General features: G+C 39.0%; 1 protein-coding gene across 5 annotated transcripts in view; it reads right to left on the bottom strand.

The window, feature by feature from the left end:
- The window catches only part of ATG10 (autophagy related 10), a 226,843-nt gene that overhangs the window by 69,714 nt on the left and 131,428 nt on the right, over positions 1-25,701 (bottom strand). For all 5 annotated transcript variants that reach the window (XM_037032249.1, XM_037032250.1, XM_037032252.1 and 2 more), the window contains 2 exons: positions 19,739-19,877; positions 2,947-3,044 (listed from right to left, as the gene is read on the bottom strand). In XM_037032249.1, coding sequence (XP_036888144.1) covers positions 2,947-3,044; positions 19,739-19,877 — 237 coding nt within the window. The remainder of the gene's footprint in view (positions 1-2,946; positions 3,045-19,738; positions 19,878-25,701) is intronic.

Genomic DNA, 25,701 nt, shown 5'->3' with positions numbered 1-25,701 from the left:
AAACTATAAAAGCACAATCAAGCTTGAAGATGAACTGAAATGCATTTTTTATTATGCGAAGGCTGCTTTTGTTTTTAAGTCTCTCTAGAGGACAAGATATTATCACCGTGTTCAGTCTGTACGCTAGTGGTTCCTTAGTGTAATTCTGCAATATGGTTATTTATTAATATTTGGGGCCACCAATCCAGGGTGGGACAAAAGTAGGTTTACAGTTGTTTGTACAAAAAATAATACATTCGTTAGTAAGTAGGAACACAAGAATACACTGTGTTTTGTGAACTGGCGATCGTCACCCTCCTTCTGCCCCTCCCTGTACTCTGTCAGCTCACTCTTCCCCTGTGCTGCACCACACTTCCGCTTCATCGCACCGCTTTTTCCCCACAGGCAGCCTCACAAAAATTAAGGCCCATCGTCTCAAAGATCTCAAGCGAAGAAGAGACATCAATACCAACCCATTAGCCAATCTGGGATTAAAAGCCAAGACCTCAAAGGAAATATTCACCATGACTTTCAAATGCCAAGTAGTACAAGGACAACAAATGTGTTTCTCTTGCTAGGTCTTTAGTGCCTGTACACACACTGGGATAAGCAATTCTCATGCTTAAATAAAGTTTGTTACCAAAGTGAGAGAGCTGTTCGCAGATCAATCCCTGTAAGACAAACCCCAAAGAAACATCTAAATGTTATAGTTGTGTTGTAATTGGGTTATATCAAATATCTCTCCTGTTACTATTCCTAACACAATTGCTGGTAGGAATAGTAATGTTCATTGTGATCAGATTTGATAATTATTACTACGCTATAATAGGCAGGAAAAAATGTTATACTAATAGTCTACCAATATGACACTTAAATGCCTATAAATTGAAAGACATTAATCAATTAGATTAAGAACGGGTAAGACACAGACTGGTACATTTGGTTGGTTTAGCAACTCAGGAGTCCTATTAATTGAATGAAATCTACTCATAACATCATATTAGAAAACTAGGAAAACAGAGTTGAGTTCAAAGTCTTGTTCATATGACATGAGCCAGAAGAGAGACGTGTGGAATTAAAACTCAAATGACATAGACTGCCAGCAATTGTGCTATAGGCTTGCAGTGAGGAGATTAATAATAGATCTGCTAGAGACAAAAAAGGCAAAGGATGAGAATTAGGCTCAGGCACACAACGGCAAATATAACTGAGAAGGAGCCGAGAAAAAGGCACTGAAGTTAAAAACATGTATTTTTGGATGCTGTCTCCTCTGTCCTTTGCCATCCTCCTTCACTCTTGCAACCAAACATTTTCTGGGTCCTGTGGGTTCTGATGTTGCAGTGTACATTTTTGGATGGCTTGTGGTCAATGACAAGACATTGGAAATTGAAACTCTTAGCACTCACCTTGACACACTTAAAGGACAATCTAAAACATTTTGTATAAAATAAAATGCTCTTGCCAAAAATCTTTTACAGCGAATTTGCTAATATATCTCATTATCCTTTATCACAGCGACTACTCCATGCCTATTCTACATAATTAGGATTTCAAAGGGGGGGTGCTCTTGTGAGCTGGGTGCATTTCAGAGAAAAAACATGGCAGAGAACAAGAGGAGAAAATATAAAGACAGAACAAAGGCAACAGGGACGGTATTAAACCTGGAAAGAATTACAAAAATAAAATGCAGAAGATAGGCTCAGGGACATGAATGGCCACGTGTGGCACCCAGGCAGTGACAGCCACTGAAAGCCAGCTGAGGCATCTAGACCACATGCCACAGGCCCTCGGGGATCTTATGCAGGTTTGCATGTGAGTAAGAGAAAAGCAGCAATAGGAAGGTGTGACTAGCGGTGAGAGGCAGAGGGCAAAGGAGCAGAGGCCCAGAGGCAGAGGCCTTACTGACTGTTTCAGGTGAGGCCACACGGTGTCATCGAGGAGAGTCAAAGTGGGACAGAAAAGGAAAAAATCAATTTGAGGGGCAACGTGAAAGACACATACATTCAAATCTAGTTTTGTCCTCAATTAAAATCTAGAAAATGGTCATTTGTAATCACTGTCAAAGAACTACTTACAAAAGGCTGAGGATTCTTCTGCTGATTGGGAGATAAACTGTCACTATTACGATCAAACACAGAAGAGGCACAAAAATGCTAATGATTGATAAAGTCATTTTTAAAGGAAGCTTTGATTAAGCTTAACAGAGCTTTGGAGAAATAAGATTTTGATATGAGTAAAAATTATATTTAAGGAAGCCATAATTGGTTGCAAGGTGATGAGTATTTTTAAATTTCTCAAATAATTAACTGCTGATTTTAGCAAGGCAGTAATAATGACATATATGATTGACAGATCTATTTCCTCTCCTTTTGCAAATCTACTTTTTATATTTACTCTTGAAGATATATTTTTCTCTGCTTTTTTAGATCACTAATGCAAAGCAATTATTAATCAAAAGTTAAATTTTTTTGTGAGTACTCCTACAAGTAAAACTTTGAAACATCAGAGGTGACACCAGCTAAATCACCCACTTTTAGTATATATGCCAACTCAGCCTCTATTCTCATTTATTGAATACACTTTTATTGAGCATCTACTACATTTGAAGAACTGTGCCCGCACTGGGTGTACAAAGAAGACTAAACCAGACAGGGTCTGTCCATGTGACAGCATGTAGTACAGTGTAGAGCACAGACATTCATTTTTTTCAATACCTAAATATAGAATTCAAAATGTGATAAGCACTATGAAAAATTAAAGATTGTTATGAGACTTGATAACAGGGAGGCTAACCCAAGCCTGGGTCTGGGAAGGTGTTTTTTCTTGTTTTTTTTTTTTTTTTAAGGAAACTATCTTTGAATCAAAATTTGTAAGTACGTAGAAGAATGAGATAGGCAAAAGAGAACTAGATGAAAAAACAGGCAGAGGGAAAGGACCACACGTAATAAAATGAAAGCACTGTCCAACCTGTTGGGTAATGGTGTCCCAGGGCCCCTGCTGCAGCCGCGTCCTGTAGCACTCACCAGCTCCTTCCCATATGTCCTGCAGAGATAGAGGCCGTCCATCTGTTAAAGCGCATGGTAGAGACTGTCGGTTAGGAATCTGTGACGCAGTGGTGCTTGGGGTCTATCTAAACCTATCAGAAGACTAGTATGGCTTTAAAAAATCCATACTTGTCCACACACTGTCTACATATCAAAAGAATGCTACATGAATTACTACTTTGTTCCTGAAGGACATTTAAACATAAAATAGTGGGTAGAAAGCAAGTGGTTGCTGCCAGAGGAAAACTGCAGTTCTCGGACAGTCCAGAGGAGGGGGACATAACACCCAGTGTGGGTGGCAGGTGGACAGAGTGAGGTTAGGGCTGAAGGGACCTGAGAAGGGACTGGCGTGAAGAGATTAGTAAAAGCTTTAGTGAACAGTAATTCCTCTTTTCTTTGTTTAAACAGCTTCAATTACTCATCGATATTCTTAACCACTCAAGTAAATGTATTTTATGAAGGTCACTATGGCAGATGATAAGTAATATAGAAAAACTGATATCTAAGGTCAGAAAAGAAAGCGGGAAGTTCACCTAGACTTGTAACTGCACACCGCTAGAAGTACGTGTGCAGTGGTCTAACTGCTAGGCTTCAGTGCCGACTTTCGGAGCCATCGGGTTCTCAAGACTCTATGTGTGAGGGTGCGCTGTTTTTCTTAGGCAAGGGGACAACATCATTTAAAGGAAATTCATCAGTGTATTAAATCATTACATATAAAGAAATATTTGGTTACCAAATGCAACAAAACTTGGGGAAATAATCTACCAGAAAACCTTAAAACTAAAATGCACTGCATTCAGACTTACAGCGTATAATTAAGAGATTTGGTGGGCAAGAGGAAGATTTGGAGTCTGGGCTGAATTTGCAACCTAGTGTTCGTACTTCCTCTCTATGTGAGTGCAAGTTATTTTACTTTTAGCTGTCCCTGTAAAATGAGGGCAGTAATTCTTTCCCAATCTCTTTCTCCTGAGGCTTGCATTAGCGAACACATTCAGGACTGTGTCAGACACCTAATAAGAGCTAAATAAATATCAGGAGCCTCCCCCAGCCCCCACTGCACCATTCCAGCGATGCTCATACTGCAAAGCTGAAAGGTTCCTTCGTAGACCAGAATTTCCTAGCCGTCTCCATGTTTCCACACCGCGCACGCCGAGTCTGATATAGTAATACACTAATACCATAGGCCGAGCATTTCTCATGTTTGACCTGAGAAGTTGAACTTTTCCTCAACCTTTATTTTCAATAAATAGCAATAGAATATTTTGATACATTTTCAATAAGTATCTTCATCTTGGCATTTATCTGGTGGCAGGCGACCATTATCTTGTGATAAATAGTTTTATTCCATTGACATTTCCATGTCTGTAAAATGAACAAGATTTATTCATCCAATTAACATTTGAATGTCATGTTTAGCTACAAGTTAAAAACAAGCTGCCTTCAGTATCTGTGTTATATGGTTTTCTGAACACATTTACAGAGTTGGGCCAAATTTTGCCCTTAAGGTAAGCACTGCACATCTTCAAAATAGGCACGTGTGCATGTGTGTGGGTGCATGTGTGTGGGTACATGTGTGTGTATGGTGTTGAAAGAGAAGAATGGGATCTTCAGTACTTCAGTGTCAAATAGTAAATGAAATAATCAAATTATAAAATGATTACATGCTTTTAAAATAATTTTCAGAGGTCAAAATCAGAAGAAACCAAGTTGCACGATAATAAAATGCTACAGCTAGTGTGATTACTAATTTTATAAATAAGGCAACCAAAGTCTTGGGAAATACACATCTACCAAAATTATGAAACTAGCTCATGACTGCACTAGACCTGGAAATCAAATGCCAGGACTCACAATTCAGTGCTCTTCCTGCTATTCCATACTGCCTCTGAAGGCAAAGACAGCATCTACCCTTTCACTGCTGTGTGGTTCTCAGCTGCATTCACACACTCGTAAATATTCACTGAATGACTGATAAGGGAAAGAATGCCTTCCCTAACTTTATTTCCTCTGAGACAGAGAAAGGCTTTGGAGACCTAGAGAAGAATCCTGGTTTACTATCTGGTAATCCCTAATGATTTTAATGTTATTACTGAAAATATTTCTGTCAACAATCTAAGGGTAGAGTAAATGGTTTGGATACACCCCTGTCGAAAACCTGCATACTCTTCCAGGAACAGTGTACAAAATGCAATAATCAGCAGCAAAGCAGCAGTTGGGAGAGACCCACAACAAATGTTACAGAATATTTTCATCAGATTTGATGCTAGAATTGAGGTTATCTGCCATTGGTTCTCAAACAACACAAAATTAAGGGAAAAATTTAACACCTTCAAATATAGAAATGAAGAAATAATCTGGTCAACTTAGAACAGCAGACAGTCACAAGGAGTTAAAAATAATTTCTTTTTTTTAAAGATTTTATTTATTTATTTTTAGAGGGGAAAGGAAGGAGAGAGAGAAATATCAATGTACGGTTGCCTCTGGTGTGTCCCCTGCCGGAAACTGGTATGCAACCCAGGCATGTGCCCTGACTAGGAATCGAACCGCGATCGTGTGGTTCACAGGCCCACGCTCAATCCACTAAGCTCCACCGGCCAGGGCTAAAAATAATTTCAAAACATAAAAATAGGCATGACACTCTTGTATGAACGTTAATAAGAGTGCCTCCACTTGCTATAAAGAGAACGGTGTGTTTTAAGTGAATGGATGTGACTGCATTTCCTACTGCATTTACAGAACCGTTAAAAAACACATGCATTGATGACAGTATAATGAGCTTGTGTGCGCTACCTTGGTGAGTGTGTCTGTCTCTCCAGTTTCTGCTGACCGTTTTCACCACAGAAGAGTTAAGGGATATAGCTTTCTCTCTCACACAGAGATACAACAAAAACGATTCAATAAAGTACGATGTAGATTCTTTTCCTAAAACTTTATCATTGGTTTGCCTAGTCACAGTTCACACCTTCATGATCAAAACTTACTCATCACAGAAATGCAAATTAAAACTTCCATGAGATATCACCCTATACCAGCAGAATGGCTACCATTAATAAATTGACAAACAACAAGTGTTGGCAAGGATGTGGAGAAAAGGGAACCCTAGTGCACTGTTGGTGGGATTGCAGACTGGTGCAGCCACTATGGAAAATATGGAGTATCCTTTAAAGATTAAAAATGCTTTAAATATCCTTTAAAGATTAAAGATTAAAAACTCCCTTTCAACCCAGCAATTCCACTTCTGGGAATATATCCTAAGGATCTCAACATACCAATACAAAAAAATATATGCATCCCTGTTTATAACCCCAGTGCTATTTACAATAGCCATGATTTGGGAACAGCCTAAGTGCCCATCAGATGAGTGGATAAAAACCTGTGGTACATTTACCCAATGGAATCCCACGTAGCAGTAAAAAAAGAAGAAACTCTCACATTTTGCAACAGCATGGATGGACATGGAGAATAATATTATGTTAAGTGAATTAAGCCCGTCAGTGAAAAACAAATACCACAGGATCTCACTTATATGTGCAATCTAATGAACACAATAAACTAATGAATGAAAGAGTAACAGAAGCTTAAATACATGAAACAGACTGAAAGCTGCTGAAAAGGAAAAGACAGTGAAGTGATTACAGAAAGAACATTTATGTACAACCCAGGGACATGGAGAACAATATGGGGACTGACTTAGGGAGGGGTGGACATGGGGAAAGGGAGAAAAAGTGGGAAATGCAATAGCATAAACAATAAAAATAAATAATTTTTAAGTTAGTTTTACATTTTTTTACACACAAAATGTTTGACCTAATCAGCAATATTTTCATCTGTGCCATATACTACTGACACCTAAAATAAACTCAAATATGATTGTGGCTAATTATTCCAAAAACAAAATTGAGCCTTCAGAAATCCCAATGAAATAGTTGTACTGAGAGAGTCAAATACACAAAAAATGCCCACATTACAAAGAGAGCTTAAAATATGGCAGACACTTGAAGGATTTTGTAATGTTATGTCTCTCTATCTCAATACAAACCTTTAACTTAAGTTAAAACGTGGGCACAAACAAGTACTTGCTTAAACCCATGTAACACATCCTGGGCCTTCATGTCCAATAGTACAAAGTATCTTTAATCAGAAACTTTAAGCCCTGTTAACAGGGTCTATTTTTTCTGTCTGGCCTCAGTCAGAGGGGACATAAGCATACTCAGTCAACAACTCTCTCGTTTCAGACCCTAGATATTCAATAGCACCAACTGGAACGTGGTTAAAAATCTCATTAATCACACTGAGGCTGAGAAGCGCAGCGAAATCCCTTGTATACTTGAAAAAGCAAAGTAGAAGCCAAAATAATTTCAGGAGCAACCCACAAAGTGAGCATGGTAAAGAAGGTCATTTACTTAACAACAAAGCCTTTACCGGGTGCCTACTGTGTGTCTCTATCACCTAGAATCCTAATACAAATTTGAGCTAAAGGAATATTCTGTCAGCAACCTAAAATGTCAATAGCAAAAGAAGAGACACTGGGTGAAAAATAGAATAATTAAAAATACAATCTTTAGCAACTGCCAGTAGCATTTAATTTAAAATTTTCATATAAAATCTCTCGATTGAATAATAACCTACATGTCAAGTAACCTATATATTACTCAAAATGTGCAGCTTTCTAAATTAAATTTCTCAAGGCTATTAGTTTTCATGAACCAAATAAGTTCAGTAGCACTACTGAACTCGAGTGCAAGCATGCTGAAGTCACCTTTATCTTATTGCACGTGATTTCACTAGAGTTTTATAACTCCTAAAATGAAAATTGGAGAGAATGTAAATTATTTAGAGTAAGTTTAAGAATGATGTCCACAATGTGGTCACTAGAAATAAAAAGGAAAGAGTGGATTTTTCATAATGAAAATGCCATTATTCAATATACTGTCATACTCCACAGTAAGGCAGAGATGATGCTCCACAAAGGGGGAAATTCATTTTTGCTTCAGTGAGAAAATTACATTGTGATATATAATGAGTGTTAATTGTACATGTGCATTCATATCAGCTACTATGCTGACTAATTCTGCAATTTTTATTTATCCCTACACACACTTTTTTCCTGCATTTTGTATGTCTCTTAATTTCAGAAAATCTGAATGAAAATTCCCCAAATACAGACTCTTTATACTTATGTATGACATCAATTAATTGACTCGTGTTCTTTAAATTTCGGTTGTTGCTTGAATGACAGCGTCATATGGGGGAAAAGGCTACGGAGTTTGAGCCTCAACTCCTTAGTTTTCCATGTAGCCTTGAATAAATCATTTCGCTCCTCTGAGCACTCAGTTTTCATGCCTGTGCATGGGTTACAACAGTTCCTACCTCCTAATGCTACTGTGAGCATCAAGAAATATAACTCAGCTAACATTGTTGAAAAGTACTATGTGCCAAGCCTCATTTCACATATTAGCTCACAATCTTCAAAACTCTATGAAGTTGGTTTTATTATTATTATCTCAAATTTTTTCAGATGATGAGAGAAGGGAAAGAAAGTTCAATATCTTCCGCAAGGTCATACAGTGAGTCAGTAGCAGACTAGGAATGGGAACCGAGGCTTTCCAGCTCCAGACCCTGCACTTAACACCAGGCTATGTATCTCTGTACCCAGGAGCTTTCTGTAAACCATAAACAAGCACACACATACACACACGTTAGTTGTTGCTGCTGTTGTCATTACTAGTAGTCTCCACCAACACTGCCTAAACTAGGAGTATCTAGACTTTTGCCTTCCCTAGTTTTCTGAATAGGTTTGGTCTACCCTTCTCCTCATCACAACATGGACAAATCCCAAGTCCAGCAGCCATGGCCTATAGGAAACTGTTCTGCGTGGCGTGGGCCCAGCTCCCACTCAGAAAGGCCAGTGGAAATCGAGGTCCGGTGCACACCCGCGGATAGGTTCTCCCCTGGGGAATCAGGCCTGCATTGTACCTGGGCTGCTTTGAGACTTGCTTTTTGCTAAAAAAGGGTACTTTGTATTGTACCCTCTCACCCTGAATTGAGGCAGCAAATGTTTAGCACATATCTTTAAAGTAATTTCCTAAAATCTGTGCTAAACCTTCCAAGAATGAGTGTAACCAGTTCAACCATTTTCCCTTTGCATTTGCAAACATCCTTCTTTTTTCATGTAATTAGCAACATCTTCTCCTTTGTTTTCTATAAAAGGTAACCACCTAACACAAATGAAGAACGTGTGCATAGTCAACGAGGACCATCCTCATTGCAATGCACCCAGGAAATCAATAAAAGCTTGTCAAGGCAAGGGCTGAGGGCTCTCCCCTTGAGAGAGTGGCCGTGCTGCCCCTTTTCCTCCACAGGACTCAGCAGTCCCTGTGAATTTGTCTCGTCTTATCCACAACGCCAAGGACCCCACGAGCCGGGGTCCGCATCAATGGCCTCTCTTCATTTCTCCAGCTCAAGGTAATCTCTGCCCTCCAAGCCCTGGTGACCATTCTTTTCACCCAGTTTTACTGGGATATAATGAACACATAACATTGTGTAAGGTAAGGTGTACGACATGAGGATTTGATATGCATATGTGTTGAGAAATGACTATCTCAATACGGTTAGTTAATGCATATGTCACTTAGTTACCTTTTGTGGTATGTGTGCAGTGAGAACTTTTAAAATCTACTCTCTTGATACCTTTCAAGTACATAATACAATACTGTTAACGATAGTCATCATGCTGTACTTTAGATCCCCAGAACTTATTCATCTCATACCCGAAAATGTGTACCCTTTGAACAACATTTGCCCATTGTTCCCACTCCCGGCCCCTGGCAAACACCAATCTACTCTCTGCCTGCTGGCAATTTTGACCTCTCTTAGGCCCCTTAACATATCCTTTCTTGTTGCACTGAATTTCAGACCCAGCTCCCCTACTAGATGGTAAGCTCCTTGAGGGCATGATCCACCTAGGACTTCCTTTACTCATCTCTGCATTCCAGGAGCATCTTCATATCTCATGCATAAACATTTCCCAGTGGTTGGATAGATGAATATTAAACATTAATCTAGAGCAATTAGCACAATATTCCTGAGAATAAAGATTGAACAATCATGATAAGAAATCTATTAGTTAAGTGTTTCATTGTTATATTTTTAAAAACTCATACTTATACATAAATCCATAGTATTAAGTAGATGAAGATACTATGGATACTTCATTTTTCAGTATCCAAACACACTTCCAACTTAAGAGACTAATTCTAAAATCAGTGGAAGACAGAGCCATCTTGCACTCCTAAAGTCCAAAAGAGGCATTCCTTCATCTTGTCATTCTAATGCCTTCCGTTGAATCTATGATCCAACCTTCAATAGATCCTTTTCCTGCCTCTCAGGTCATGGTAAATTGTTTGCAACCAAGCATACCTAATTAATATAGCCCAAACAAATGGTTTAAACCTCTGGCTTATTAATTATCTGTTTTCCAAATTATCAGCCCCAATTTTTAAAATGTTATGTTTCTGCTTAGTAATTTTTGAGTAGAAAATAAATGTAAGATGTCTCTTAATTACACAATAAAGTTTATGAATGTTACAGTCTGTTTTTATGCCCAACAAACAATGATAATTTTGAGTCACCTTAAACCGTTCACACACTGTGTTAAGCAACTTATAACAATGCTTGATGCTCTAGTCTCTCATTTAAAATAAAATTAAACACTTCACCATAAGAAGGACAAGTAAGACTTCCCAAGAAATCAGAAAATGTCCCCAGGGGAACAGCATTGGGTTCTCAAGATACCGAGATACCAACTTTGAGATACCACTATATTCATCAGGACGCTGAGTCCACGCTGCCACACAAATAGTGGCGCTGGGTCTGCTGGTTCCAAAGCACGAGACCTTCTACTTTCAGTCCTCTGCAAAGCACTCTGAAGTTTGATTCCAGCCCGCGGGCCTGACACCCTACCACTCACATTTTGTTTTATTTCTCTGTTTCTGTTTGCGGGTGGATTTTATTCTAACACTTAGTAAGTGGCATTGGGTTCACCATTGTTCACTTTCTGCCTTTCCTATCTCCTTGGGCTGCTAATCATGGCTTGTTGATGTCTGAAGTATTTTAAGGGGATAAATATGTAGCTCCTCTATGAGCAGAGTAGCTCCAGCCACAGAATCTCTGAGCTGACTGGGATCCTGGGCTCCTCTAGTCCAGCTTTGGCATTTCACAGGTGAGGAGCAGGAGGCCCCCCAGGGTCGGATGATGTGCGCGCAGGAGTGGGAGGCAGAGCCACGGTTGGAAACACGTTCCTGGGCATCCCAGACCCGCTGTCTTTCCTCAGCACCATTCTGGGAAAACGCAGAATTCACTCCTGGGTGAAACTGGAAACTTTATCCAGAGTGCTGTCAGTGCTGGACCAAGGAGAAACACAACACTTGAGGGGAAGTGGCTCTCCCAAGGCCAAGTGGTTAGTTTTAGAAGGGCTGGGAACACGGTTCTCCTGGCCATACAGTTATGGCTGTATGTTCATTTTTGCTCGTCAGCAGGTAAGGTCCTTCCATGAGTCTATCACATGAGTCTTGTGTGAGTTCCATTTGAATTTGCAATGTAGTTCCTCAACCAATCACCATCCTTCATTCGCTTTACTCAGCTTTGCCACTTCTTGTTCTCAGTCAGAACTAATTTTGTGGCTCTAACTCCTGTGCTGTATGAAATTCGTAGTGAAGACCTTCAGGCCTTGGTGAATATAAGTTCCCCTCAAAACAGCATTCTGGTAAGGCCTTGTACTTCTGTGGAATGTGGTGGTAGTTAGTAGAAAGAAACTTTCCTTGGCTTCTCAAATCAAAACCTTAAGAGTTAAGGAGTCTTAGGGTATAATGCCAGCAGTGGAATTGCCGTATCAAGATAATTCCATTTTTAGTTTTTTGAGGAAATTCCATGCTGTTTTCCACAGTGGTTGCACCAGTCTGCATTCCCACCAACAGTGCACTAGGGTTCCCTTTTCTCCACAGCCTCATCAACACTTGTTTGTTGATTTATTAAGGATGGTCATTCTGACCAGTGTGAAGTGGTATCTCATTGTGGTTTTAATTTGCACCTATCTGATGACTAGTGATGCTGAGCATCCTTCCATATGTCTCTGGGCCCTCTCTATGTCCTCCTAGGAGAAGTGCCTATTCAGGTCCTTTGCCTATTTTTTAAAATTTTTTATTTATTTATCTTTAGAAGGGAAGGGAAGGAGAGAAGGAGAGAAATATCAATGTATAGTTGCTTCTGGTGCATCCCCTGCTGGGAACTGGCCTGCAACTCAGGCTTGTGCCCTGACAGGGAATCGAACCGCGATCTTTTGGTTCATAGGCCCTCAATCAATCCACCAAGTTACACCAGGGCCCTTTGCCCATTTTTTAATTGCATTTTTTATCTTCCTAGTGTGGAGTCATGTGAGCTCTTTATATATTTTGCAGATCAAACCCTTGTCCAAGGGATCATTGGCAAATATATTTTCCCATACAGTTGGTTCCCTTTTCATTTTGCTAATGTTTTCTTTAGCCATGCACAAGCTTTGTAATTTGATGAAGCTAGGATTATAACCTTCTCTGGTTCCCTCCAACCCCCATTATTCCTGTGTTTCAGGATTCTAAGAATCCACAAGAACCTATGCACCCCAATGTTCATAGCAGCATAACTGACAATAGCCAAGTGCTGGAAACAGCCTGAGTGCCCATCAGTAAATGAGTGGGTCAAAAAACTGTGGTACACTTACACAGTGGAATTCTATGCAGCAGAAAGAAAGAACTTCTATTCTTCACAACAGCATGGATGGAACTGGAGAGCATTATGCTAAGTGAAATAAGCCAGATGGTAAAAGGCAAACACCATACGATCTCACCTGTAAGTGGTACCTAAACAACCAAACAAACATGCGAGCAAAATATAGCCACAGACATGGAAATAAAGAACAAACTGACAGTAACCAGAGGGGGATAAAGAGGCAAAGAGGGAGAAGGTATAAAGGACGCATGGGAAATGACAATGGCAGAGGGGGAAGGTTGAATGTAGGAGGTGGGGGTGGACAGGGCAGAGGAGAGTAACAGAGGCAACATAGGGAAAACTTAATTGAACAGCAATATAAATAAATAAGTAAATAACTGATTTAAGATTCGAGCCTTTTTCAGATTGATTGGTGTCTGTTTTCCTCGGTAAGGAAATAACTGTTGCCCCTACCCCAGACTCCTCCTTTCCTCCCCACACGTTGCGATGACTGAAACAGGAAGGAATGCCTGACAATATCTGGGATTACTCAAAGGAAGTGAGAATTATGAGTCTTCTTAGTGTGATATAGAGGCAAAACTACACACATACATGTTCAAACAAATTTTTCAAAAGTCATTTTAAAAGGGAGAGCCATTCATAGCATGTCCATTGGATTGAAGTGGATACACAAACATGTTTGGAAGGGTGTCTGGTAACTGCTTCTCAGTCTTTTTAAAAAAATCATTGTTTCAATAACAATTTAGTGTTTTTTATTTGTTGAATTTATAGGGATAACATTGGTTAATACAATTATACAGGTTTCAGGTGTACAATTTTATAATACACCCTCTGTATATTATATTGTGTGTTCACCACCCCGTGTCAAGTCCCCTCCCATCACCATTCATCCCTCCTCTACCCTCGTCTACTTCCCTGTCCCTCTGATTTCTGGCTCTGTTCACACCTCCCATCACATGGACCTACCATGCCTATAGCAGCATCCTGACTACCCTTATTCCACCACCGAACATGGTCTCCCTCTCATCGAGAACACAGTCTCTACCTCCCTCAGCAGGACACCTAGCACACGGAGTTGAAAAACTCTGTGACTGGAAAGGAGGAGAAAAGCCAGAAGCTAGTTTCAACTTGTGCAATAATTTTCCACATATTTTAAAAATGGGCTAATGAGGTTTTGTGCTAGGTACACAGTAAGCATTTATGTATATATTAATGGATGTTTCAAAGGGGGCTGATTTTCCCAAGAGTAAGAAAGAAATGTTTCTTCTTTTTGGACCACAAAACAGACACTCACATGCCAAGGAAAGCTAAAGTATAGTCTCTTGCAAGTAAGAGAATAAATCATGTGCCTTTAATGTCCACTTTCTGGCCTCTAGATGCATTTAAAACCTGTTGCTTTTTATGTATGTGCTGTTCTATACTAACACAGGTCCCTGTAGTTCTGATTCGCATTTCTCTAGCACACTTTTAAATCAGGGCTTGGTTTTTCCCAGGGAGATTCTTTTCCCATCACATGTCCTAATCCAGCGTTCTACTCGTACCCTAATTTCCCATAATGTTTCAAACATTTAGATAGTTCAACAAATCGTTCTTATTAAATTTCCTCTATTATTTGGACTTTTTTGTTTGAATATATTTGTATTAGTTAAATAATTTTTCATTATTTTTAATACCTTTCACTATTTGCTCTTCAAATTTCACTTCAACCCCTAGAATCTCTTTTTAATCTCCCTGAATGCATGTTCCATTTCATTATTATGACTGGCTAGATTTACTAACTGTTTATATAAGTACAAGTGACATATATGAACTTTCTTAAAGCCTCTATAATCAAATTAGACTCTAAATTAAATAATCTATCAAGCCATTTTTTTATTTTCTGCTCATTATAATAATTAACTAGATCATTTCTGCCTCAGTCTTTAAGTGCTTCTCTAATCCACTTTTTTCCTTGTTCAACAAGTTGCTCTAACTCTTACTCTACTGGCCATAATAATTTCTCCCTGAAAATGTGTTCTCCCCAGCTCATTTTCCCCAAGGTTATTTTTTAACAATGCTAACAACAATCCAAAAAGAACCAAGTTCCTTTTACTTAAATTTCATTCTTCATCATTTCTTATCATCTTTGATATATTTCTCTGTCCTATTCAGTCATAATTTCTGCTCCAAAAAATCCCTGCTCTAGTCCCATTCGCCTCTGCTCAATCTCTTTCACTTTTTCTTTATATCCTCCAATTCCTTCCCATCCATGTCTGCTCCACAATGCGATCTCAAATATCTTTTCAACCATTTCTTCCACAATTCATCTCAAGAAAACCCTACTCCAAACTGGCCCTGCCTCTGTTCCCCTCATATGCTGTGTTCTCTCCAGCCTACAGAAGGGCACTTGCCCTCCTCCCCTCTGCCAATGCTTTTCCCAGACCCTTCCGAAAAGCCAACATGTTGCCTTCCCTTGCAGATTGTTGGTCTGGGCTACAGATATCTTACTTTTCTTCTCTGGTTCCCTCCAACCCCCACCATTCCCGTGTTTCTGTCTTTCTCTCCTTTGTACTCCAAAGGCTTCCTCTTGTTCCAGAGCACGGACAAACCTCTTCCTCCTTCTCAGTGATTCACACACTGTTCTAGTCCCAAACTTTCCATTATTTGTTCTTAGTGCTGGCCTTTCTCTTGGTTAGGTTCACGCTGCCTTTGGGAAGAAATTATTCTTCAGCTATTTCTTTTGCCCTATTTGTCCATGAACAACCTTCAGGCATATAACAAGAGGACAAATCTTCCATGTAAAATATCTGGGTTACATTTAATTCTGTCCCCTTACTCTCTGAGACAACAATAGAATGAATCTACAGAAAGAACAGACATTCGGTTGCTGAATGGAAGAAATGCTTCCTTCCTTATTCAAAAGTGACCCATCTGACTAATTAAAGAAATATGTCAAAATGGTTCCCAAGAAGAACCCATATGTCAGCCAAAGAATTAAATATTTTGAAAATGAGAAGAACCACTTGGTCTATTTTTCAATAGAGTTGAGAACAAAGGAAGAGGAACAGAGGAGAAATAAATCAGAATTCAAGCTGAAATATATAAATCTCCAGTTATATCAGTGAAAAGGGAAAATATATAAGCTTAGGACTGTGGTGAGCCAAAGCCACTGTGTATATGCCTGAGATACTTACCACATTTCTGTTCTCCATCAGCTTTTGACTAAAGCCAAGTTCCCAAAAGGGAAGATGGGACTTAAAAAGGTGAGAGAATGATGAGGTGTAGATAGAAGCCTCTGGCATGGTACAAATAATTCTTTAACACAGTATATTTCAAAAATAGGAGAGAAAAAAACAGTGGGTGCTTGACATCAGTGCTTTGTGAGAATGGACTTCATAAACTACAAAGCACTATTCAAATATAGGCTATTTATTAGTACTTGACAGAAGTGCAACCCACTGCTGGGCAGCAAGTGGCATTGACCACGTTCCACCACCTCTCCCAAACCTACAACGGCGAGACTTGTTAGGGGGAAAGGAACAGCAGAAAGGATGCATGTCTTCCCTTAAATCCATGTTATGAACCTGAACTCCTAGAAGCTCAAGTAACAGAAATGAGAGGCACCCAGAAAGTTGCCTGCCTTAAAAGATCGAATGAAAACCTGTTACATGAGCAGGGAGCTGCTCTGTTGGTTTAGATGCCCACCTTCGAGTCTTCAAGACTTTCTATTCTCCTTAGACAACGAATCCTACTGTCTCTGAGAGCACCCCACTAAAGAGTAAAGATATTTAGATGGTTTGGGCTCTGCATCTCCTGGAGACGACAGCATTCCTCCCTTCCATACAACCTATGGGAGCAGTTCAGAAGAGGCGCTGCCACACGTTTCCATTTGGGGCCGTATGTGTTCAGAAAGGGTTAGCAACTCCTCAGTGGTTCATTCAATGACTACCTGTGGATGCTCTGCCACAATTGATACTATGAGTATCAAAATGGGTAAGACAAGTAATACACACATACAGCCATGAATAAGGCTGATAGCTTTGGAGGTTGTAGGTACTCATATTAAGTTTCTTCTTCTCTTCTTTTAACTTAAAGCCCTAACTTCTAGCTTACCATTTTATAGGGAACAAGTAAACAAATAATTCTGTTACTGTGCAACTTGTGATATGATATATTATGTGATATGTGTGATGATATTTGATATATGTGTGATATGATATGCAATCTGATGTGTGTGATATAATATATGATGTGGTATGTGTGATGATATTTGATATATGTGTGATATGATATGTGATATATGTGTGATGTGATATGTGATCTGATATGTGTGATATGATATGTGATCTGATACAGGACACAAAATGACATATGATTGACAAAAACAAGTAGCATGTAGGCTGACTCTTGGGCAATAGTTGGCCTGGTGGACATAACAATATAAAGGAATAAAGAATAATTACAGTACAATGGATTTGCATTTCAAGAACCAGAATAAAGATTTCTGCTGGAATATAACCCAGCTGATTTTTTTAAGTAATGTGAATGTAAAGGAGAATATTTAGTGTTTGCTTTTCCAAAAAAAAGGAGATATTGAAAGAAAATTCAGAGCAAGTCAGAGAAACTAATTTTTACTAGCAATCAAATGCAAAAAAAATTCTAAATATCTGTCAAAAACAAGGCTAACTGAACTGTTTTTGAAGCAACAATAAAAGACCCCTGGGCAAGAAATTTTATAGTCATCCTCCTTTCTAGGTCGAACTCTTAGAATGAGACAAAGAAAAATCTGGACCTGGAATAATAGGAAGATGTTGGGAATCCATGCACCACACTGGCAGAGGTTTGTTTAAAAAACAGATGCAAAAACAGAGAAATCAGATATCACAGGAAAAGGGAATGGATTAAGGGGGAAAAATGAAAAATTATGACTCCAGAGTAAAGAGGGATACATTTTTAGAACACCTATTAAGTTAGGTGAAAAAGATTATTAGAACATGATAAAGGAAAGAATTTTTGTTCATATTTCTCCCCAAGAAAACATTCAGTGTGCTCTACAAAGACTAAATTTGATATTTTCATGTGTCTGAACAAGCACTAAATGAACTCTGGAGTCAAAAAATTTCTCATACTCATTCTATACGACACAGAATGGGGGGGGGAGGACGGAGGAGGAATGCTTCCACACAAAATCAATGACTCGTTTAGTTTCCTTTGTGAAGCATGATAAAGGGAATCTTTGAAAAGTATATAAATGGAATTCAAGGATGCTAGTTTTTTTTTTTTAAGAAATAGAAAACCATCACGAAGAAGAGATCTTAGGAAGTATACAAATTTCATTAAAATGTAATTGGACTTGCAGGAACAATTACCGGGCTGCACTCTAAGGGGAGCTGTTGGCACGCCGGAGCAGAGCACACGTGTGAGCTCATCCTGCAGCCACGGCAAGACCCACTTCCAGTGAGAAGCAAGTCATGTTCCAGCACCTCCAATTCCCTAATGCTGACAAGCTAAACAACTTGTTTTGTCTCTGGGAGCTCTTCTCTGGTGATTAACTGCTTACGGTGAATACTAATTATATAAAAGTACAGTATTGAAGAAGTAGTGCCCTATTTCCCCTACCTGCAGCCTGGACATGTCTTAGAATCTGGAAGGTACTAGGTAAGAGCCATTGCAAACCAAAACCAAGAAAGGTATTTTCTTCCTCAGCCCGGTAAATAATGTATTTGCTTCTACTTTGTAGTATAACACAGCTCACTGACAAGAAACCTGCTTTAACCTCTGGGCTCAAACAAAACAGAATTGCAAAAAAACAAGTGTTTTTAAAGTCCTGTCATAATCATGTGGATAAATCTGCAGCAAGGATTTGTGATTAGTGAACTCTCAGTGTCTTCAATTCCCCATGTCCCACGTTGAAAATTTACCCCAAATTGTCAGTTCTTAGGAACTGCACCTCAGATTAAAATCTTCTCACTGGGGAGCCTATGAGAATTTGTTCTTGTGTTTTAAATCCTAAGTGCTTTGTTAAATCGCCAACACTGCAAAATTAGAGACCATTAAACAATATAAGGCAGCAAGTGATTAAATCTACCAAATACACATTCAAAGCAGCTTAAGCTACTTTTTAATTAAAAATAAAATATCACTGGCTAAATTCAGATGTCTTAGCTACCCAGAAAAAGTTAGAAGTCTATTCAAAATGCAAAATGCTGTTGATAAGGACCGGTAGGAAAGGAGGGGCACTAGAAGAGGGGTGGGCTGCAGAGGCGACTCCTCTGGTCCCTGAACCTGGGGACAGCGGGGCCTGGAAACGCTGACTGGTTTAGTTGAGGGGCACGAAGGGGACAGTCATGGCTGCACTGCAGGGCGAGCACTCGATGTGGTTGCTGATTAAATAAGTTTTATTAGCAAAGGCCTCGGAGGAGACAGGGTGTTCCACCCTCTTGGCAAGGGAAATGAGTTGAGTAACAGCATTGCAGGGAGCAGAGGCACTGGAGATGTATAGATGGCCAAAGGAAATATTAGTGCTATATTTAAGTATAGCTTAAACGGATTGATAAGTGGTTCTTGAAGCAATTATTAGCATTTAGGGGGAAAGGCATGGGGGCTTTGTGTTAATGGGATCACTTGAGATTGAAAGGAATTTTTACTATAAAGTTAGAAATAAATAAACATTGTAGCTTTAAGTTGTTCCTACTTGTTTAAAGTGCAGAAAAAAGGGCCAGGGGGCTTAGTCAACGTTGGGCAGGAGGCCAAGAATCTGAAGATCAGACTTATGGCTGGGATGATATCATTCACTCCGAAGTCTTAATACTCTCTCTAAAGCATGAGAAAATTTACTGGTAAAACCTTACCTCACCCACAGTTTTTGTATTTTTAACTCTATTTTTTTCTCTCAAGTATAATTTTCCAACCCTGCTTTCTGCCTTAATATGTAAATGTTATGAATTTACATTTAGCTTCCAACATGGTCTTACCTAAAAAGCTTGCCCTAAAGTAAAGCACAGGCACTTGGTAGCTACAGGAATATAAGACATGATACTCATATTTAATCACTTCAGTTGCTGCTGCAGCCTCAGTGACTTCAGAATCATCCAGAGGTAACTCAAAAGTCTCCTGAAAAACACAAAAAACACAAGCAGAATCAAAATGTTTGTCAATTAAAATACAGGAAGAAGTTCACTAACATGGAGAGAGAAGACACTGTTTTCTCCTCACAGAATAGCAGTTAAATAAATATAGAACTATGAGGTAAGGAAAAGGGAGTTTCCCACATTAATGTTTACCATTCAAGTCTTGGATAAACAGTAAAACCAGAAAACATTAGCATTAAGTAATTCCAGATTGTTTTTCAGAGACAAAGCAGCTCTGAGGAGAGAAATGTAAAGAAACAAAAAAAAAAAAAAAAAGAAAAGAAAAGAAAAAAAATGTATTGCAATGGCAACTCTGAAAAATCTTTACTGTTCAATTTTAGCAACAAGATGATGGCCATACAAGCTCCTTCTTTCCTACCTGTGAAAGCTAAAAACATCCTTACAATTGAACAAGAGACTGTGAAATGTCCCTAAAGATTCTATTGTACTTGCCAAAAGATGATTCATTGTGTGCTGAACAATTCCCAATTCCATTTTGAATAAGAAAGTTATTTTGCAAGAGGTTGAGTTTGTTAGGTACATTTCAAAACCTGAACTGAATCTGTTTTATTATTGTGCTGTCTTTGGTATATTTCTATAACAAATCTTGATTTATAATAATAGAGTAGGAGACAAATATCAGTGTCAACTAAAATAGGGATCTGTGAGCAAAGATGGTGACAGCCAGTCCACATCTCACCTAATCATTCTTTACTGGCTGATTTTTTTAATCATACTCGAAGGTTTCTTAAGAATGTATCTTACTGTTTAGAAGCAATTAAATGGACATGTTGAGTCAGAATCTGATTCCACCCACATTCATTTATTTATTTGGATTAGAGAATTTCCTTTGAAATTAATTTAGAAGGAGGAAAGAGCTGGTTGGCTTGGCTCATTTCTACCTCTCATTACAGCAGTAACAACAACAATAAACAATTGGAAAGAGCTATAGAAAAGATTTCAGACTTTATCACTGTGAAATGAGGATTCTTGTGGAGATAAATAAAGCCAACGGCGGCTCTCCAGATCTGTATCTGCTGTACTAATTCCCCACTCACCGTCAATTCACCGGGGGGATAAATCACAACTGAAGATGGTTACAAAATAGTTTTCACTAAACTCCCATAAACACTATCAGTTAAACACAGAGAATTAACAACCAGAGAGAAATCACTTAAATAAATATTCCAGGCACAGAAAATTAATACAGTCGCAAGAAAGAGGTTTTTCTTTGTTTATTTAAATTTGCATTAGGCAAAGTTATCTATACCTTCTTTTAAAGCCATTCTTTTAACCAAATTCTTTCTTTTGGTCAATGATTGGATTGTTTAGCATTTATAACTTCTTTTCTTTGTTAACAGTATAAAACATTACATCATTGTGATAAAAAAAATCATTGCAAGCCCTGCATAAGTACCTAAAATGAAATGTCAAAATCCCCTCAACCCAGCACTTTTGCACCTCAGATATGTAATCATTTTTAGCAGTCTGTGGTTTCTTTTCAAGACTTTAAAAAAAATTTCTTGGTCTACAAATGCCTACACACACATATACACATCACCCACCCACCCACCCGCCTACCCTCAGCCAAATTACGCTGTGTAAACGTGTGTTCTCGGTCTGATTTTGCACTCTGGACATCCTGCCATGTGCTGCCATGTCAGTCCTCGCTCCCAGATCTCGCTCCTTCTCCTGGTGGTTTCAGCGGATTCCACTCTAGGACTACGCCATGGCTTGTTTTTTAACAGTTCTATATTGCTGAGTATTTCAGGGTGATTATAATTTTCTGCTACTACAACTAATGCTGTGATGGATATCTTAGCACATGCATCCTCTACTATGCCTCTGTTTTTCAGGGTGTAGATTCCTGAAGGAGGTATTACTGTACAAAAGGGCATGTGCACTTTAAAATTTCGATAGTGCCAATCCGTCCTCAGCAAAATGTATTCCTAGGAAAAATGCATGAGAATGCTCTTTTCCATACCCCCAAAATACTGAACATTATTTGTGTTTTAAGTTTTTGCCTATTTGATGAATTTTTAAATGTCATTGCTTTAATTTCTATTTTTTTTTATTACTGGTGAACATCTATTCATCTATTTATTGCTAATTTGTATTGTTCTGCGATTTGCCCGTTCTTATCCTTTGCTTATTTTCTGGTGTTTAGTTTGCATTTTTCTTATTGTTTTATATAAAATCTTTGTATATTAGATATAGTAACTTATTATTAGATATATCTATATGTCTGTTATCATAGGAAAAACAGAGGTGTGCAAGAATATGTGATATGTATATGTGTGTGCATGTGTAGAGATACTTTTATGTCATTAAATCTGTACATTTTCTGTTTGCAGCTTCTAGGTAACCTGTCCTCACCCTGCTATGTCCCACCTCCTCCTAAAAATTATAAAACTCCTTTATCCTACACACACATACACACATGCACATATTTTTAAATTTACATTTAGGTCATTGATCCATTTAAGTTTTGTTTTTGTGTACAGTGTGAGTAGGAATTTTTCCCAGATGATTTCTAATAGTCCCTTTTTCTGACTGATTTTTAATGTACCTTCACTGTAAATTAGATCTTCATGTATATTTATTCCCAATTCTCTTCTACTGAGCTATTTATCTTTTTAGACCACCACTGTCTAATTCTTAAGTAAATACTGAATTGGCTCCTTAATTTCTGCAGAAAACTACAGAAATACACTGCCTGAGACTCAGTTCTACTAGGGAAGATAAAATTCCTGGAAAGAATGACCTTCACCCAGACTCAAACTAGGCACTCAGGCACATGCTGAGGTGGACACCACGTGATCAACCAGACACAGATCTATCTTCTCTGGAAGAGTTAGGAGGCCCAAGGACTAAGAGAGAAGGGACAGAAGAAGCTTCTTGAAGAGCCTGTGAGCAGTCTCCCCCCGTCGCCGTTCTCACGGGCAGCCAAGTCCTTTTGTGGGGTTTGAAGGCTGAGTGCTGGTCCTCTCTCAGGGCTGCTGTTGTGTCAGCCAGTGCCTCGCTCTGGGAAGCCATGATGTGCAAAGCCACGCCGCATACTTAGCTCGTATTAAATGAATCTGAATCCTCGGCCTGTGTCTGCTACGCTCTTTCCATCATTTGTGTTCAGCTTTAGGATACCTGTGCAAATATCATCCCTTGAAATCATGAAATTTGAAAATCATAGACTTTTACATATTTTCTGCTTCCATTTCCAAAAATGTCTGATAGTGACCACTTCCTAAAATATATAAACGTCTAATCATTATGTTGCACGTCTGAAACTAATATAATATTGTACGTCAACTGCAAATGAAAAATAAATTAAAGTAAATCCCCTTGAAATAAAACAGATCAAAAGGTTACAGACTGTATGGTTCCATTTATGCAACATTTTTGAAATGATACAACTGTAGAAATGAAGAACAGGGGAGGTTAACGTGGGGTGGATGATACGGAGGAGAGTGGGGCATCGCTACACCAGGGCAACACGAGGAGTCCCTGTGGCTCCGCAGCTGCCGTGTATCTTGACTGTCGGCGTGGACATGTGAGCCTACACGTGTGACAAAATTATATAGAACGCAGTGCCCATGAACACAAATGGGTAAAACATACGAGTAAAACTGGTGAAATCTAAATCAGATCAGTGGATTGTACCAGTGGCAATATCCTGATTGTGATATTATCTATAGTTTTTCAAGATGATGCCATTGGAAGAAATTGGGCAAAGAGTATATGGGTTCTTTCAGATCATTTCTTCTTAAGGCACACAAATCTACAGTTACCTCAACATTTTCAACTGAAAATGAAAAAGAAAGAAATTGTGAAGTATGAGGCCTTTTATAAACAAAATAAAATTTCTAAGACCTCAGGTGCTAACGAAACCAATGGCAGAGGGATTACATTGATAAATAGTGTCTACGGTCTGGGATTTGCTTCCCAGCAACAAAAAGGAAGGTCAGAGGACAGAGACGCAGGAGAGGTGTGACTGGCCACAGAGTGTTGGCCACCGAAGCTGCTCCACGAGTCCCTGGGTATTTACCATTATTGTATCATTCTTTCTACTTTTGTGAACATTATAAATTCTCCAAAATAAAAACAGCTTAAGATAAAAGTTTCTGATACCTCCTTACAGTATACAGAATCACAGAACTCTTAATAGAGAAAGAAACTTGAGTCATTTCATCTAGCACAACACACTCGCCTTGCAGATACACGGAAGGTCCGAAGAGGCTGGTGGTTCCCCCAACGTCACCCATGTGGGTAGAGGCACAGGTGGGCCTATGAGCCACGTCTGCCAACCCCGAAACCATTTCTCTTTCCACTACAGCAGGCCACTCCTTACCCATTACTGTAGCTGATTTAGACTTACATTCTCAACAACGTAATATCAACATTTGGGGTAAGTTTGATAATATTTTATAAGTTATATCCTTTTACTATGTTTTTAAAAGGACTTGTGATATTATTAGTCATTAGAAAATGAAGTCATGTTTACATTTATTTACCTCCAAATGTTGCTATTTTGTTAAATGAGAAGATACCTGTGTGGAGAAAATTACATTCATTCAAGGAGCTAAAAGATTAAGTGGTTCACATTAATTATAGAAACCTTGATTTTATTTAATTCAATTAACAATAAGTTGACAGTGATCTCTCACTTAGAAAATCTGATATGAATTAAGCTTCACAACTAAATCCCATTAAATAGGGATCATTGCTAGAGACACTTCATAGATATTTTACTGAAAGCAAACCCAATGGTATATTGGGCTTAGGAAATGAGATCCATATCTCTATTCAGCCTGCAGGAGAAAGTAACTGATGCAAAAAAAAACTTTTCTTCTATCCCTAAAAATCTCTATTACTGTTACTGAGAAAACATTGAGTAAGAAGCTTTATTCACAACACTCGAGGAAAACAGCATCTATTTGTTTGTCTTCTGCCAGCGAGGTCTTCAGTTCCAACCTGACCTGAATGGGTTGGACTCACAGGCACAAAGCCGGAGGGACAGAGGAGCAGCGCTGGCTGGGAGGGCACACACCAGCCGCCTGCCTGCCAGGGCGCACGGGCTACCTAGCAGACTCCCTCCGATTCTCCCGAACCAACGGCCCTTTCACTTTTTTCAGAAGTGATGAAGACTGTCAAAGTCTTTTGACAAACCACTAAAACATCAATTCCTTAAAAAAAGAAACTTAATTATTAAAACCTAAGGCGAATTAGAAAAATCATCTACATGAGACGTATGGTAGGCAGACCCTTTTTTGTTTCACGTGCTTATCATTTTACATCAAGGTGGTCTTTTCACCAACTTTACTCCTAGAATGACTCTTTTGTCATGATCTCTGTGGCTTTTGAGCAAGTGACTGTCACAAGAACCTTTGCATGTGATGGTCCTCTCTGAGCAACTGTAAATGTAGTATCTAGATCACAAGGGGGTTCAACGTAAGGCAGCCACGTGACTGACAGCATCTGGGGTGACCATGAAACAAGCGGTGGTCAACAAGGTGGTCCTGAGAATAGCACTTGAGTGAGGGTCCCCTTTCCCAGTCATACCAGCACTACTACTCCTGACTCTTCAAAGAAAAAAAAAAATAAAGCCCTGGCTGGTATAGCTCAGTGGATTGAGCGCGGGCCTGCGAACCAGATGATTGCGGTTCGATTCCCAGTCAGGGCACATGCCTGGGTCGCAGGCCAGTTCCCAGCAGGGGCCAGTTCCCAGCAGGGGATGCACAAGAGGCAATCATACATTGATGTTTCTCTCCCTCCCTCCTTCCCTTCCCCTCTAAGGATAAATAAATAATAAA

This window comes from Sturnira hondurensis, unplaced genomic scaffold, assembly GCF_014824575.4.
Source record: "Sturnira hondurensis isolate 20B ecotype Veracruz unplaced genomic scaffold, ASM1482457v3 Scaffold0021354, whole genome shotgun sequence".
Lineage (NCBI taxonomy): Eukaryota > Metazoa > Chordata > Mammalia > Chiroptera > Phyllostomidae > Sturnira > Sturnira hondurensis.
The sequence above is the reverse complement of the archived record's forward strand: the minus strand, read 5'-3'. Positions and strand labels throughout refer to the sequence as shown.